This window comes from Brassica napus, chromosome A5 (genome assembly GCF_020379485.1).
Source record: "Brassica napus cultivar Da-Ae chromosome A5, Da-Ae, whole genome shotgun sequence".
NCBI classification, from domain to species: domain Eukaryota; kingdom Viridiplantae; phylum Streptophyta; class Magnoliopsida; order Brassicales; family Brassicaceae; genus Brassica; species Brassica napus.
This window is the reverse complement of record NC_063438.1, coordinates 365,190-381,187: the sequence shown is the minus strand read 5'-3', so window position 1 is coordinate 381,187 and position 15,998 is coordinate 365,190. Positions and strand designations below refer to the sequence as shown.

The following is a 15,998-nucleotide window of genomic DNA, read 5'->3' as shown; positions in this document are numbered from 1 at the left end:
GTATCAATAAAATTTATGTCAGTACAAAATAAAAAAAATTGGTATCCATTTTTATTTACTTATAACTATTTAAAAATAGAAATAAATTACATAGCAATTATGATGTTGTAAAATACTATTAAACATATTAAAAATTATTCAATTTTTTAAAAATGTTTGATAAAATTGATTATATTGATATATTATATGAAATAAATATAATTAAATTGAAAAATAATGAAATAGTATAACTAATAGGATGAGATTTTTTCAAAACCTAAAATAAAATGACAAAATTCAATATTTATTAAATTAATTCACTTTATCTAGAATAATTATACTAACATTTATAAATTAATTGAAAGTAAGAACCTTGAAGTAAAAGCCGTGTTTAAAATCATCATTCTTCATTCATTTTGAATTAGTCATAAATGATAATATGAAAAATTAAAGATCTTTTTAAAAGTTTAAATAAGACAGATAATTTATCAATTACTAAAGACAAACAAGATGATAGAACATTAATAAAATTTATTTCTGTATACAAAAGAAAAAGTTGTTTCCATTTCTATTTATTTTATCTATTTAAAAATATAAAATTATGATGTTTTAGAATTATTATTAAACATATTAAAATTATTCAGTATTTTAAAAAATTTTGATAAGATAGATTATATTGATATACTATATGAAATAAAGATAATTAAGCATAAGAATAGTGAAATAGCATAACTAAGACGATGAGAATGTTCTCAAAACTGAAATTAAAATGATAAACTATTTATTGAATTAATCATATTTTATCTTAAAACATATTATATATATATATGTGTGTGTGTGTGTGTGTATACACATATAAGCTGATCAAACTCAAAAACAGTGATAATGACGTCAATGTGTGAAATTAGAGTTAATAGAATATTTACCTCGAAGATAAATAGTATTATAGGTCAAATTTAATCGGGTTTAAAATTTATTTTACATAAGCCAACTATTTTACTGTTTGGAATTCCATTTAGGCCAAATTTATCTTAAAATAATGCACTTAATTTTAACTATTTTTACTTTTTTTTTGCTTCGTATGGCTCGGCTTTTGATCAAATTTTGTTAATACTATCCGTTTACAAGGTTTTGTCAAGTTTGCAATTTTTTTTTTGCAAGTAAAACTTAGACTGATTTTACTTTATTAAGAACTTTTAAAAATTATTTCTGAAATTCAAACAATTTTTATAACATCTATCAGTTTGCAATTTTTTTAGAAATTTCTAATGAAAAATATAAAAACTTACAAAAAAAACAGAGAAATAAAGGAGAGGAAAACTTACATGGAGTTTGGGAGAGGCGCTTATTCCAGAAAAACAAGATTAACAGATGAAATACTTTTATCATGATAATCAATCGGCAGAGAAGAAACAAAAATGATGAAAAGTTAAGAGAAAAAACGTTAACTGCTAAGGATAAGAAAATAATTAACTGTGGTTGTTAAAAAAAAAAAAATTAACTGTTATTTAATTTAGGTAGTTTATATACTTCTTCAATTATTATAATATACATAGACATATAAGGAAATCAAAGTTGTTTGAAAAGGTGATCACAGTCTACGATCAACTCTTTTAATTATTGTGATTATCAAAAAACAAACAAAGAAAAAAGATGGAGGGAAAATTGAACTCGCGTCTACGTGTTATGAGGAGAATTTACAAACAACACTACATCAAAGAAATATGAGTGTACGTCCGACCCTGACACCAAGGCTGATCCTTTTTTTTTTTTTGCTAAATTGTAAATGTCATTACTGAAAATGAAGATTTAGTTACAGAGTAAATTGTATCCACAATCTGCTTACACAGCCACTTTGCATCTAAGAGGCCATATTCGAGCTAAAAATATTTAGTCCCAATCTTTTATCTAGACACTACAAAGTGGGGCTAATGTATGAGTGTACCATGTGAAATATGTTTTGACATACTCACAAATCTATGTCCTACGTAGAGCGCAATGAGGACCATCCACTTATGTGATATACATGTGAGTCTCCATTGTTGTATGATCCTTATGCTTTAAGTGTCCCACTCTCAATAAAACACATTTCAAAGTCTAATTCCTGAACGCTAATCGTAACCGCCAAACACAGTGCATATTAGCGGCTGCTACTATTAAGATAAGATTCTGTCCTGTGATGAGAGAAAAACCCATGAAACTATATCATCAAAATCTGTGAATTCAAGACTTTTGTTCACATGTTTTCCCAATTATTGTCATTCGCTTTTTTATCTTTGCTTTCAAGTCCAGAGTACACCTTTGGATCGATTCTTGTCTCCATAACTACAAAATATATCATTTTCGATATTCCGATCTATTTTCCTTACATATTTATTTTTATTTATTTCCGTTAAGTTCTTATTGCATTATTTACAACTTTTTAGCTAAGCATTGCCAAGCTGGTGCCGGACCCTTTTTTGATGCCTTCTTCTACTATTTTCTTTCTTTCTTGAAACTATCTCTATGTAATGATATATTCTACTCTCTAAGTAAAGAAACCAAAACTTTAAGTAATGATGTCAAAACAAATTAAATAACTAATTGTTAGAATGATATGTAATTGTTTCAGAAGCTTGGTCTTCGTTTTAATAGAATCCTTCAACGTCAATGTCAGAATGTATTTTTTATAATATTGTAAATCAAATCTAAACAACCTCGTTTTCATAAGCAACTATTTGTTTCAAAATAAACGAATAAAACAAAGCATATATAGCTTAACGTATAGATCAAAAAAAGCTTTAATAACAGAGAGAAAAGAAGAAATCGAAAATTTAATAATACTAGATTGTGAAAAAAACAGGGCTTTTTTGTGGAATGGCACATGGGATAACTCATTCCCACGTGAAACCTAATCCGAGAACACGTGCCTTTCCTCAGAGGTCTCTCTGACTCCTTTTTTGATAATTAGTTCAGTTCGAGCAGATATAAGGAAAAAAAGAGTAGGAAAATAACTTTAAAAAAAATCAAAATACTAAGAGGTCTAAATTGTGTGAATTTGGGCGTAACTAAATTCTTGGTTGCCCAACGTAAACATCATTTGTTTTTTAGTAGTAGTAAATTACAAAATAATGGCGTTTGCATTTGCGATTATGATATTTAAACTATGTTTGGTTTAAAATAGTATTCATTCGGACACTTATTTTGTTCTATCTAAAACCCATGTCTTGGGATATGATTCCGTTTGCAGCAACCAAATTATATACAGTATAATAATAGATAATGAACTGTACGCCGGTTGGATCCTTGCTGGAGAGTAGAGGCCTCTCTGTCTCATCTGTCTGTCAAAGATGTGGAGCTCGAGAAACGGAACTACATGTTCTCCTCCAATGCCCTTTCGCCGAGAAAGTTTGGGATCTTGTACCATGCCTGCATAAACCGGTAACTAGTGTCATTAACTCTGTCTCAGCGCTGCTTCAATGTTGCCGGAAGATGATCTCTCTTCCACCACTGGGACTAGGAGATATACCTTTGTACCCTTGGGTCCTATGGGTCCTATGGACCAATAGGAATAAACTCTTGTTTGAGAACAAACAGTTCTCGGAAGAGAACTCGGTATTGAAAGCAATCCAAGACGCCCGAGCTTGGAAGGCAGCCCAAACCTGTATCGAAAAAATCTCATTACCACACCATGTGGTTCCTGCTGTTAATGTTAATGTTCCTGTTACTAACTCTTATACTTGGTCTGTTTACTCGGATGCAGCTTGGAACCCTTCAACTGGAAACTGTGGCCTTGGTTGGTATCTCCAGGATGCTGAGAAGGTTCACACCGATTGTTTTTCATCACACCGTCGCTTTGTTTCCTCGGCTCTAGTGGCTGAGGCTTTGGCGGTTAAGGCTGCATTTATGGCAGCTACCTCCTCCCATGTCAGTAGTTTAAATGTCTTCTCTGACTCTAAGGTGCTCATCTCGTTGCTGAAGTCTCAAACACAGGATGTTGCCTTGAAAGGTGTTCTTCATGATATCTTTATCATGGCGCAAACTTTTCAATCTATCTCTTTTCATTTCATTCCGCGTTTAACAAATGTTGTAGCTGACTCTCTTGCGAAGTCAGCTTTGTACTCTCTTCACTCTTCTGTAACTGCAACAATTTAGCCTCCGTGCTACTCTTAATCTAAGTTATGCTTTTGATAAAAAAAAAAGACTATATGAGTCGTTTGGAACCATGCAATGAATGATGGTAGCACCATACATGATATATATAATATATGTGTATTTTGTTTATAAGTATGTATGAGATCATTGGATATTTAATTTATGAAATGTTTTTTTGTAAATAATTTATGAAATGTTTCGTTAGAATTTCGTACAAATATCTCCAAAGATATTTTAGTCTATGGCAATCTTTTTTCAGAAACATATGTACATTTCTTATATGAATTATGCGAGGATCAAACATATGCATATATATAGTGAAAGATGAAATAGTATTATGAAAATTTGAGAGTATATATTCAAAATATATTTTTATGATTTTGGGTTTTAGCAGCTGTTTTTTTTTGGTATTTGGTCTTAAATATATTTATATGAATTATGAACGTGTTTGACCAAAAAAAAAGCTTACAACAAAGCTCACATTAGAGATGGCTATTACCACAAGAGTAGAAGAAGCTACTGAACCCTGCTCAAATTAGAGACAACTCAGACAAGTACCCCTCAAAGATTAGAGATAAGCACATTTACTTGTTTGGCTAGACTTTCACAAGGATGCACATGAAAGAAATTGAAATCAAATTGATTTATCTTCTTTCTGATTTGATTTCTCACTTGTTTTATTGGCAAGGTCTGTTGTTTACGAATCAGTAAGATCGAATAGCCGTAATGATAATAAGTAAATTTTAACAAACTGTAAGTTTTTTTTAGTTTTGTGATAATATATGCGCATATCTTATCACTATGTGGAGGTTTTAATCATTTTAATGCTTTATGTATATGCGGCTATGCGTCATTAATAGTGTGTGCCTCCTCGGATACGAACATGTTTAGAGAATGGGGACCGTTAATTACGTTTAATCAAACCTCATTTTATATATCTTGAATTTAAACCTTTTACAACTCTATACAATGATAAAATAAAATTAGAGTACTAGTCTATTAAAATATATTCCTGATGTCATTATAATAACAGATAGATTCCAGTGCTTTAAATTTTACTCGAACCATTCTGGCAAAATCTGTGACCACTAACTTTAAACCTAACGTCTCGATCCATGACAGGGCCTGACATATATACGTATGAATACCCTAATTAATTATATGTTCATCCTTTTGTGTCTCAAAGTGATTATATATACTTAACTCACAATTTATATATATATATAATGTATTAATTTGTATACAGGTGAAAATAAATACGGGAGGAAGTCGTTCCTGTAAAATAATCAAGTAATCATTTTATTTTCTTGTTGTTAGATTATATTATTGATATGTTTTTTTATGATGACCCGAGGTCATCCAGACCGTAAAGACCCGATTAATCTCGGATGACAGAGACAAGAGGCGGTTGTATTAGTGATATTCTTATCGGGAAAATAGAGTTCCCAAGCGCTCCCTTAATCGTATGAATGGAATAATATGCATTTGTCTATAATCGTTTAATATACTTATTTGATTTTTTTGTCAAGTTTTTCTATTAGAAACAAACTTATTTGATATAATTCAAAGGAAAAGGAGCCACAACATGTGTTTTTCCACTTCTGCATTTATTTCTTTATGATGAGCCTGTCTTTTTGTTTTTGCCATCTTCTTGTTCAATGTTCCTCAAGCCCTTCAAGTATATGTGTATAATAACTTGGTTTTTTCAACATTCTTATACAACCATTTTGTAATGATAATTTCTTTTTATGACACTTGTGAAAGATTGACCAATATTTAAGTAAGGAAAAAACTATTGTAACCCATTGTATTGTAAGTTTGTAACTAGTATTATAAAAGTAGGATCTCAATTTCAGGAATTTTAAAGAAAAATACACCATTTTATAATATTTTATAATTATAAAGTAGAATGTGTTTTTGTTTTAGTTTATATATGCTCGTAATAAAGTTATCAAATTCCGGGTTGTAGTTTAATAATAAATTTATATATGCACATAACTTATTTAGTTCCCTTTATTTTCTTAGAATATATTAAAAACACTGGCGACATATAACGATTTATATATGTGTGTGTGTATGGACCCAATCTTATTTTCTTGCAGAACATAATTCGCACCACTTAAATTAAGTCAGACTCTAATGGAATCTTCCGCAATTATTGCGATGGCCACAGCTCCAATCAGACTAAATTCTACTGCTCCCGCTTTCACCTAATTTCTCAATATTTTTTTTTGAACTTCTTCGTTAATTATAAGATTTTAACGACCAGTATGTTTGAATCCAGACACAATCATATGTCATATATTCGTTCTTCAAAAATACAGTAAACAAAAATGTCATAAGACGATTACAGGTTATATTGAATCTCTAAAGATTAATATAGAGTTCAAGATGGTATATATACGTGGAAGCACAAGTCTTGTATAATTAACACAGATGGTTGCTGGTAATGTGTGCTTTATTCGGATTCAAATAACAAAAAACCAGCGGTTTAAAAATCACGATGATGAATGATGATTTAGGTAAATATACAAATTAAGAGAGTTTGTTCTGCCAAATAGGTAATAATGATGTGTGGCTATGCACAACGCTGATCTGTACAAGTACCACTCCTCCAGTTCATTGGTTAACCTATAACATGAAAATGACACGTACCGCCATATTAAGTTATTAACTGGACAATTCTGATATGGCAATGTATTTAATTATTTGATTTGACTTTTATGAATAATTGTCAAAAAAAAAAATTGACTAATTAAACAGAGCCATATAAAAGTTAAAACACAAGAACAGCCATTTTTGAGTGAGGTCCGTATCATATTTGCACGCAGAGTACGTAATTCTTTTTTAAGCTTAGAATAAATCGACATACTTTTTACTAGTATCAAGTTTAATTATCTCGACATAAATAAAAAGGTATAAAAGTAAATATAAAGTTTGTGAATAGTTGATTAAAAATAGGAAAGCACGATTCTTGTCTTGCTCCTTACAGCTTGCAAAATAATTAAGAACCTTTTTCGTTAACACAAATCATAATGTTAGTTTCTAAGTTTACCACTTACCTCTCTAGTAATCGATTTTAATTACCGTTTTCACATGCTTTCATGTGCCCATTAAGTTATTTAACGAGCTAGTTCAGTTTTTTTTACGGTTTAAATTTTAGATCGTACTCTTCTTGAACTAACCACAATTCCAAAACCTAACAAGCGCATGAGGGTTAACAACTTAGATTCGGTTTTAGAATTTAATTTTGCAGATAAACAAAAACCATTTTCACAAAATCAAAATTTAGCTTGGCTTTTGATTACTTTTTATATAATTAATTAGTACGTAAATCATACCGTTTAAACTATTTATCTTGTTTGAGCACCCGTAACATGTGTACAAACGTCTATCGTCCAAGTAGGGCATGTTGGTTTACAGAAACTATAATCTTAGTCCGGGTATTAATTTAACTCAAGTAAACGCTTGAGACACCTACCCAATCGATAGATCATGAATTAGAATGAGGGTCAGAGGGTGTCCATTGTTTATTAATGTTTATGAAATCCAATGTGTTATATATTCATATATCAGTATATCATTGAACTATATAACATGCAAACTATCATGTATCCACTATCTAAGCATTATAACGTGCCACTATATGTACGCAAATATTCACATGGTCAAGACTTAAACGTCCCATTATCAACATTACATGCTCATTTTTTATTTTTCTAAATAACAAAACAGAGCGAGTTGAATAAATGATAATGACAATAATCGTTATGAGTTCTAAAAGAAATGCAATAGTTTCGTTCGTCCAATGTTACAGCAGTATATATATCGTTTTAAGCGGCGTTAAAATTTTTTGCACAAAAATTTAAAAAGTACAAATTTTTATGTAATTTATATTAGTTAGACAAAATTAGCATTAAATAAAATTAGTTCAACCAATAAAAAATAAAGTCTTTTGTAATTGGTCACAAATTTTAAATGACATTAGATTTTATCTAAAATAATGAAAACGTAATTTATTATGAAACAAAATAAAATTTTTTAAACACCACTTACATTGATACGTAAAGAGTTAAAGAGAAAATCAACAATCATAGAATGTTAGCGACTATTTATATCGAACAAGAATTATGAAAATAAATCATACTATAAATTATATATTTTATTTTGGGACAAAATAACATATAACAGTACGTCTAAGACAAATGTTTTTTAAAAATCAACTAGTAAAACACTTTGAATTAGTAACCTAATAGGTTGAACAAAATGGGTTCAACAAGAAGACATTATTTGATACAATTTTTTTGGTTCAACAAGAAGACAATATTTGATTACTAATGAAAATTCGGGAGAATGACAGTGTGAAATCTAAAAATATGGCAATGTAGAATAATAGAGATTTATTGAAGAGAGAGAGAGAGAGAAAGAGAATATGAAAAAGAGAAATGGTGCCAGCTATGAATTTGAAGGATCAAAGCTTTCTTTCTCTTAAGGCTAAAGCTGTCATCTCTTTCTCTCTCTTCCTTATAGTGTTCTGTTTCTCTCCACATTCACACACATACACACACTCTCTCTCTATCTCTCTCAAGTTCTCTGTTCCTTTACAATCACTTCTCTTTACAAATCTTGAGGGGAGAAGAAGCAAAGAATTTTGAGGGGAAACATTAGAAAGCTTATACGCATTGGACTGTTCTTGATGATTCGAATCGCTTGAATCAAATCAAAAGCTATTTTTCATTTCCAAACAAGAACCAATGGCGGTTTGTTCTAACGTTAATGGCGATAAGAAACACTGGTGGTTCACTCAAAGAAAGGTAATATAATCTCAAACTCCCTCTAAAAGAGAATCACCATCAATATTCAATTCAAAGATTTTGACTGTTTGTTCTGTTATATCTCTTAGCTTGTTGATAAGTACATTAAAGATGCAAAGACTTTAATGGCGAGTGAGGAGCTAAACGACGTCACTTCAGCTCTTCATTTACTCGACGCAGCCTTGTCCATGTCGCCTCGTTTGGAGACGGCGTTAGAGCTTAAGGCTAGATCTCTTCTCTTCCTCCGTCGTTTCAAAGAAGTCGCCGATATGCTTCAAGATTACATTCCCAGTCTTAAGCTGACCGCTAACGAAGAAGAAGCATCACCTCCTTCATCGGAAGGCTCCTCCTCTTCCTCCTCCTCCTCACGCGACGGAGTCAAGCTTCTCCCGGACGCATCCTTGCCGGGACGTGAGTCGTCGTTTAAATGCTTCTCTGTTTCTGATTTGACAAAGAAAGTGATGGCAGGGATCTGTAAAAAATGCGACAAAGAAGGGCAGTGGAGGTATTATCTCGTAACGCACCGCAGAAAACGCAAACGCTTATTTTAAAAAACGCTTTTATTTATACATTTTAAAAAACTTTGTTCCAGGTACGTTGTGTTGGGGCAAGCTTGTTGCTATCTCGGACTAATGGAGGACGCGATGGTTCTCCTCCAAACCGGGAAACGTCTCGCCTCCGCCGAGTTTCGTCGCCGGAGTATTTGCTGGTCCGACGATAGCTTCACTCTCCTCACCGAATCCTCGTCGACGTCTCCGCCACGCAACCTCACGGAGGGTGAGAACTTCACGCACCTCCTCGCTCACATAAAGCTTCTCCTCCGTCGCCGCGCCGCCGCGATCGCCGCACTCGACGCCGGACTTTACTCTGAATCAATCCGCCACTTCTCAAAGATCGTCGACGGTCGCCGTCCCGCGCCGCAAGGATTCCTCGCGGAATGCTATATGCATCGAGCCACCGCGTATAGATCCGCCGGTCGAGTCGCGGAGGCGATCGCCGATTGCAACAAAACGCTAGCTCTGGAGCCGTCGTGCATCCAAGCGCTGGAGACTAGAGCAGCACTTCTGGAAACGGTGCGGTGTTATCCAGATTCGCTTCACGATCTTGAGCACTTGAAGCTATTATACAACACGATTCTACGTGATCGGAAGCTTCCAGGTCCGGCGTGGAAACGCCACAACGTGAAATACAGAGAGATCCCTGGGAAGCTTTGCGTGTTGACCACGAAAACGCAGAAGCTGAAGCAGAAGATCGCAAACGGAGAAACTGGAAACGTTGATTATTACGGTTTGATTGGAGTGAGACGCGGCTGTACCAAGTCGGAGCTGGATCGAGCTCATCTATTGCTGTGTTTACGTTACAAACCTGATCGAGCCTCGTCTTTTATTGATCGGTGTGAGTTCACCGATCAAAACGAAGTTGATTCGGTTAGAGATCGAGCGAAGATGTCTTCGCTGCTTCTCTACCGTTTGATTCAGAAAGGATACGCTGCTGTGAAGGGTATCATAGGCGAGGAGGCAGAGGCGGCTGAGAAACGGAGAAAGAACGCTGCGGCGGTTCAAGCGCCAGCTCAGACGCCAATGCACAAGGTTGAAGAGCAGAAAGCGGTTAAAAAAGCCGTTATGGTTAAGATAACCGAGTTTACTGAACCGAGAGCATTGGAGAAATCTAAGATAACCGCGAATACTGAACCGAAACCGGTTAATTCCAATGCGTACCAAGGAGTGTTCTGTAGAGATCTCGCTGCGGTCGGAAATCTACTAACCCGGGCTGGTTTCAACCATCCAATTCCGGTTAAATATGAAGCTCTCACCTGCTAAAACATTGAACCGATTATTATTTTTCTACCAAGTCAGCGAATGGAAACGATGTCGTTTTCTCGTTTCTTGACCACTCGTCTCTGAACAGAAAAGGGAAAATCATTCAGCCGTCAGAAGGAAAATAATAATAAAATAATAGTATATGGATGATTACATATGAAAACGATGTTTAGGTATTGCAATGAAGGTTGATCCAATGCAGGAAAATTTTGTAACGTTACTTATATATCTTCAATGTTCGTCTCTTTCTTTAAATGTGCATATAAAAGTCACAGAAGCTCAAATTTTCACACGTAAATTAAATTATATTGAGCCACTGGGCAATTGAATATTTGGTATAGGTAGGGGGTTCACGAGATCTGCCTAGAAATGAGTTGTGAGTCTGACAGAAGTTAGTAATATTCGGATGAACCCTATCTACAAAGTTCGGCTCCTATTCAATGCATTAATGGTATTGGGATGATTAATTTGGCAGACTTAATTACGATTTCCCAAATTAAATTAAATTAATTTTGGAGTATCATATAGGAGTACTACATGTTGTAAGATAAATTGATAATGGTTATTTGTAGTGAGATGTGTCGTTGGTATTTAATATCAACAATACTTAGCTCTCTTTTTTTAAGTTGAGGCACTATGGACGTAAAACTCATCCATCTCCTCAATCGGGATCGAACCCCCCTCGATTTCTTTGCAACACACGTAAGCAAAAAAACTCGAAAAACCATATCATTGTTGTAAAAGAAGGATTTGAGACTGAATATTTCGTGCGTGTTATTAATCATCAAAGGGGTTCCTTATATAAGGACTACAAGATAGAGATAAATGGAAAGAGTACTTATCCTAATCCTACATGAAATAGGAAATCTACTAAATACATAAAAGGAAAGATTACATCTACTAGGAAAAGGAAAGAGTTTCCTTTTCTCTCTAAGCTTGTGGCCGCCTCTCTCTCTCCTCTAGGTCGGCTCTCTCTCTCCTTAAGGACACAGCCGCGGTCGGGCCTGATCATGGCCGTTGGGCCTTCTTCTCTTCTTGTCTTGGTTAATGGCAATCCACACATGTTTTATAACACTCCCCCTTGGATGCCATAACCATACAGGATTTGTAGTACGCTTTAATGTTGCCTCATTAAAACCTTATCAGGAAAACCCAGTGGGACAAAACCATGATGAAGGAAAAAGAGTACAACACGCACTACTCCCCCTGATGTGAACCTCGGTGTAGGTTCTACATACTACGCATCTAATGCGTGATCTATCCTGTAGGTATAGAATGGGAGTAATCGGCCAGTTTCATTACTGCACCGTAATTAAGACCACTTAGACCTCTTAGGTCGTTTCTCATGTCCTTTGACATTGAGTGTCCCGGTAAAGCATGTGTGCTAAGCAATGTCAATCACATTGTCCTAAGGGATCACTTATTGGTCTTTACAAAACGTGTTTGTATCTGTCCATGGTCTAGACATGTTTGTCTACTTATCAAATTCTTTTACTTTAGTCGGATAGACTAAGTACTTATGGACAGTTATCATTCGACCATGATTCAATCTGGTCGATCCATGTCTAGTTCATAGACCACGTCCATACTTGTCCACTCACTAATCTTATGAGTGTTCAATGATTATTGCTTTGAGGTTTACAATCTCTTATCATGGCTCTGCGGCCGAACACTCTCATGTATGGACATCGATCTTTCTTGCCTTAGGTAATGACTTATGATGGCGTCTCATGACCTTAGTTGCTGTGGATCATATCACATGCTTAATATACATTATTAGGTCATGGATCTTGACTTCACGGGCTTATAACACTTTTGGTATCCGACCAGGAAGGGTAGATCAAATATCTCCTCTTAACCTTTCGACAAAGTTTATACAGCAGCAGTAAACTATTATGCTATGCCGGATCCTTAAGGGATCTGATGTCGGATTACAACCTGTTGGTTGATCTTTTATACTAGCCGTGATCAAAGGATATGAGCCGGATGTCCTTTGGTAGAAGGGGCCGGACGCCCTTGGATGGACAGAGCCGGACGCTTATAGCCTAAGGGCTGGACGCTTTTGGCCAGAGAGCCGGACGCTCTCAGCTGGTGTGCTGGACGTTTTAGCCAGTCACCTACATGGATTTCATTCTATATTTACTAACCTCTTTTAGGTTTAGTATAAGCACAAGGAATTTCTTATAAAACCTCTTATGTATATGGACTGTTTATTGGATTGTCTTTTATACAACTCCAAAATCAATGATCATGTGTGATCAATTCCTTTTACTATATGCAGCTGCTGTTTAGTCCATGAATCAGCTTAGGAACAAAGCTGTTCTCTTATCTTATATTATCTTATCCAGTGATCCATATGCTGCTTACTACATCAGTATTGTATCTATTTTCTTTCATATGACCAGACTTGGTTTAATATCGAAAATCTGTAGCAGCAATCACCACATAGGAGTTCATCTCCTTATAATCTGTTCCTTTGATCTTTGTGAGTACCTTGTGCAAGCTATGATCTAATGCTGTCAATATGAAGACATGGACACTCTAGGTCACGTGATTATGTGTCTTCTCTCACGGTTTCTTTATCTCACAAGATCCATCTATTTCATTGGTTTATCGGATGGCGTTTCTGTATATGTACATGGCCAATACGCTCATCTCTCTTTAGATACTTAGAACCTCCACGTCTATCTTTTATATTCTTTATAATCTTTATGATTCTATGATTGTATGATGAGTACTCATTCGTGGGTTCTCTGATCCTCGCTTATCTCTTTATGTTCAAGTGCTATTCTCTTATGCATCTTTATATAGATGTTCATGTGTGTGTGTGTGTCGACACTTTCATGTGGTTCCATTATGTTCCAGACATGATCTGATCACTTTGAGATTTCATTATCCAGGACCTTTGTTACCTAGTAGCTTGGCGTCCCAAGACTACATAGTTTGGTACCTTAGATGTGTAGCTGCGCAGCCTTTTCTCAATGTCTGTATGGTTTCTCTTATAACTTCGGATCTATCATTCTATGCACCTTTTCTTTCTATCCGAGTTTCCTTTCTCTTATGGAACACTTGGTCTATCTTGTATAGACTCTATAGCAACTTGATTATGTCTCTTCTAGGACGTTTCATTTGGTGCTAAGCTGGTTATGACTTAATCATTCTTTTCGGGTCAGTGTCTGGCATCTCGATTAGCTTCTCAACTGGCTATCTTTATATTATCTTTCTTTGGACGTCTTATATCATATTCTCTGGTCCGAGGATCTTGCCAAGACAATGATGGTTAAAACCATTCTTATCATTCCTTTACTCTTTATCCAGCTTATAATCTTTCTCCTTTAATGTTTGGATAGTCGGATGCTTTTGGTCATGCAATCCGTACCTGGCCTTTATTCAATCACCCATGTTTTGGCTCAAGGTCTCTTTGAATTCGTGGAGAAAGTGTTACTCCTATCCAACATATATTTCCAATCCTCTTCTGAGGTTCCATCTTAGACGGCACACATATGTATGTGGTGGTTTATTTCAGTGAACTCTTAAGATGGTGTATGTCTGGTTTTAATGACCCGTATTCATTCTTTAGATGGGAATATCTATGCTCACTTATATGACCTGATGCATACTATCATCCTGTACATGTAACTTCATAATGTCCCCAAGCTTATAGACTTTTAGAGTCTTAGTCTTCTAGGTAATGGCTTACATGGCCGATCACTTACAAGTGATGGCCTCTTTGGCCGGTTATGGCTTTTGCAGCCAGGCCGTTGTCTCTCATGGTCTCTTCGGCCTCTTTGGCCGAGTCATGGACTGTGTGCGGCCAAGCCTGCACTATTCAGACAAGTCATGGCCAAGTCATGGCCAAGTCGTGGCCAAGCTGTTTATAGGTGATAGCCACTTTGGTTTGGCCGTTTGTATCATGGTCTCTCTTTGGCCGGGTAATGGCCCTTTATGGCCGAGTAATGGCCAAGCCATATAACATGGTCTTTAGACCATAGTACACGAACTTGTAGTATTGATCATGGGTTTATCCTCTCTCCCCCTCATGACCATACTATAAGGTCGTGGTGCTTTGGGATTATTAAGCCTAATGAGTTTCCCTATGTGTACATGTTTCACAACGTGAGATTTTTACGGGATAACTTTGTGCCTTTTCAATTTCTTTGCATCAAGTTTATACTTTAGGATGGCTAATCCTATCTTGTCATATAGTGTATAATTTCGTGGGCTATGTCTTTATAGTCACCACCTCTCTTGCCTCTTTTACCATACTGATCTTTGTAGCATAGTTTTAAATCAGTAGGAATCATTTGGTATAGTTTTCGATCACTTTCTTTCAAGGTCTTAGGCGATTTTTCTTTCAAAATCTGAAGGAACTTGTTTCCTTCTAGTTTGTCCATTGTTTCTTATTTGGAAACCATTCATTATAACTCAATGGACCACGTTTTCTTTGGGTGTATATAATGCCTTATAGGCAAATGCCGTAGCCATAGTTTCTTTACTATGCTTGCTATACCATTCATGGTTTCTTGGTTTTATGCCCTTTAGGCAATACTTTAAAACATCCATATGTTCAAGTAAGATCAGGCAAGATTCAATAAACTTAAAAACCAATTCCATTATATATAAAAATCGTGAATGATCCTTAGGTTAAAACACAATTGCAATCATAAAGCAATAAGACTAGTCGTATCGAAAATTTGGTCTATGCAAGAAGCAGTCATGCGATTAGATCAGTATAAGTGGTGAAGCCTTTTATTCTATACTGTTGTTTACAGTATGACTTTCGACACATGGAATGTGGAATAGGACTTCTCTAGTAACTCTTTCTTGGTTACTATTTCACCACAAAGTCTCAGCATTGAGACTGTCTTAAACAAGACTGAGTTGTACTCATCCATGACTTTGTAATCCAAGAATCTTAGATTCTTCTAGTCATTTCTAGCCTTTGGAAGCAACACCGTTTTATGGTGGTAATTTCTATGCTGTGAAGCATACCCAAAGTCTAGTGGATTTTCCATAATGATGTACTGATCTTTTAGACCTTCAATGAGATGATGGAATCATGTACCAATTCATTCTCATTGTTGTCCTTGGTAATTATATCACCAAGTCCCTTTTCGATATCTGAGTCACATTTTATTTAAAATTTTAGGTTCATAATGTGGTCATGCAGCCGCATGATATAGCAAGCTCGGCCACAAACAAGTTCTTACGCATCTATGAAAATAATCGATCATGGTGTGAGTCAGGTCAC

The 15,998-nt window shown here is 35.1% G+C and overlaps 1 protein-coding gene across 1 annotated transcript; it reads left to right on the top strand.

Moving 5' to 3' along the window:
* Nucleotides 1–8,488: 8,488 nt before the first annotated feature.
* LOC106450431 lies at nucleotides 8,489–11,002 on the top strand. Its single transcript, XM_013892081.3, has 3 exons — nucleotides 8,489–8,927; nucleotides 9,017–9,432; nucleotides 9,520–11,002. Exons 1-3 carry the CDS (start codon nucleotides 8,868–8,870, stop codon nucleotides 10,745–10,747), a joined length of 1,704 nt encoding a protein of 567 aa, XP_013747535.2. The 5' UTR covers nucleotides 8,489–8,867; the 3' UTR covers nucleotides 10,748–11,002.
* The last annotated feature ends 4,996 nt before the right edge of the window (nucleotides 11,003–15,998 follow it).

What these genes read in the sequence shown, in the direction of transcription:
- LOC106450431 (XM_013892081.3), top strand. Translation starts at nt 8,868, where the DNA reads ATGGCGGTTTGTTCTAACGTTAATGGCGATAAGAAACACTGGTGGTTC. An exon ending in GGTGGTTCACTCAAAGAAAG is followed by an intron (nt 8,928 to 9,016) that starts GTAATATAATCT and finishes TATATCTCTTAG; the next exon opens with CTTGTTGATAAGTACATTAA. An exon ending in GACAAAGAAGGGCAGTGGAG is followed by an intron (nt 9,433 to 9,519) that starts GTATTATCTCGT and finishes ACTTTGTTCCAG; the next exon opens with GTACGTTGTGTTGGGGCAAG.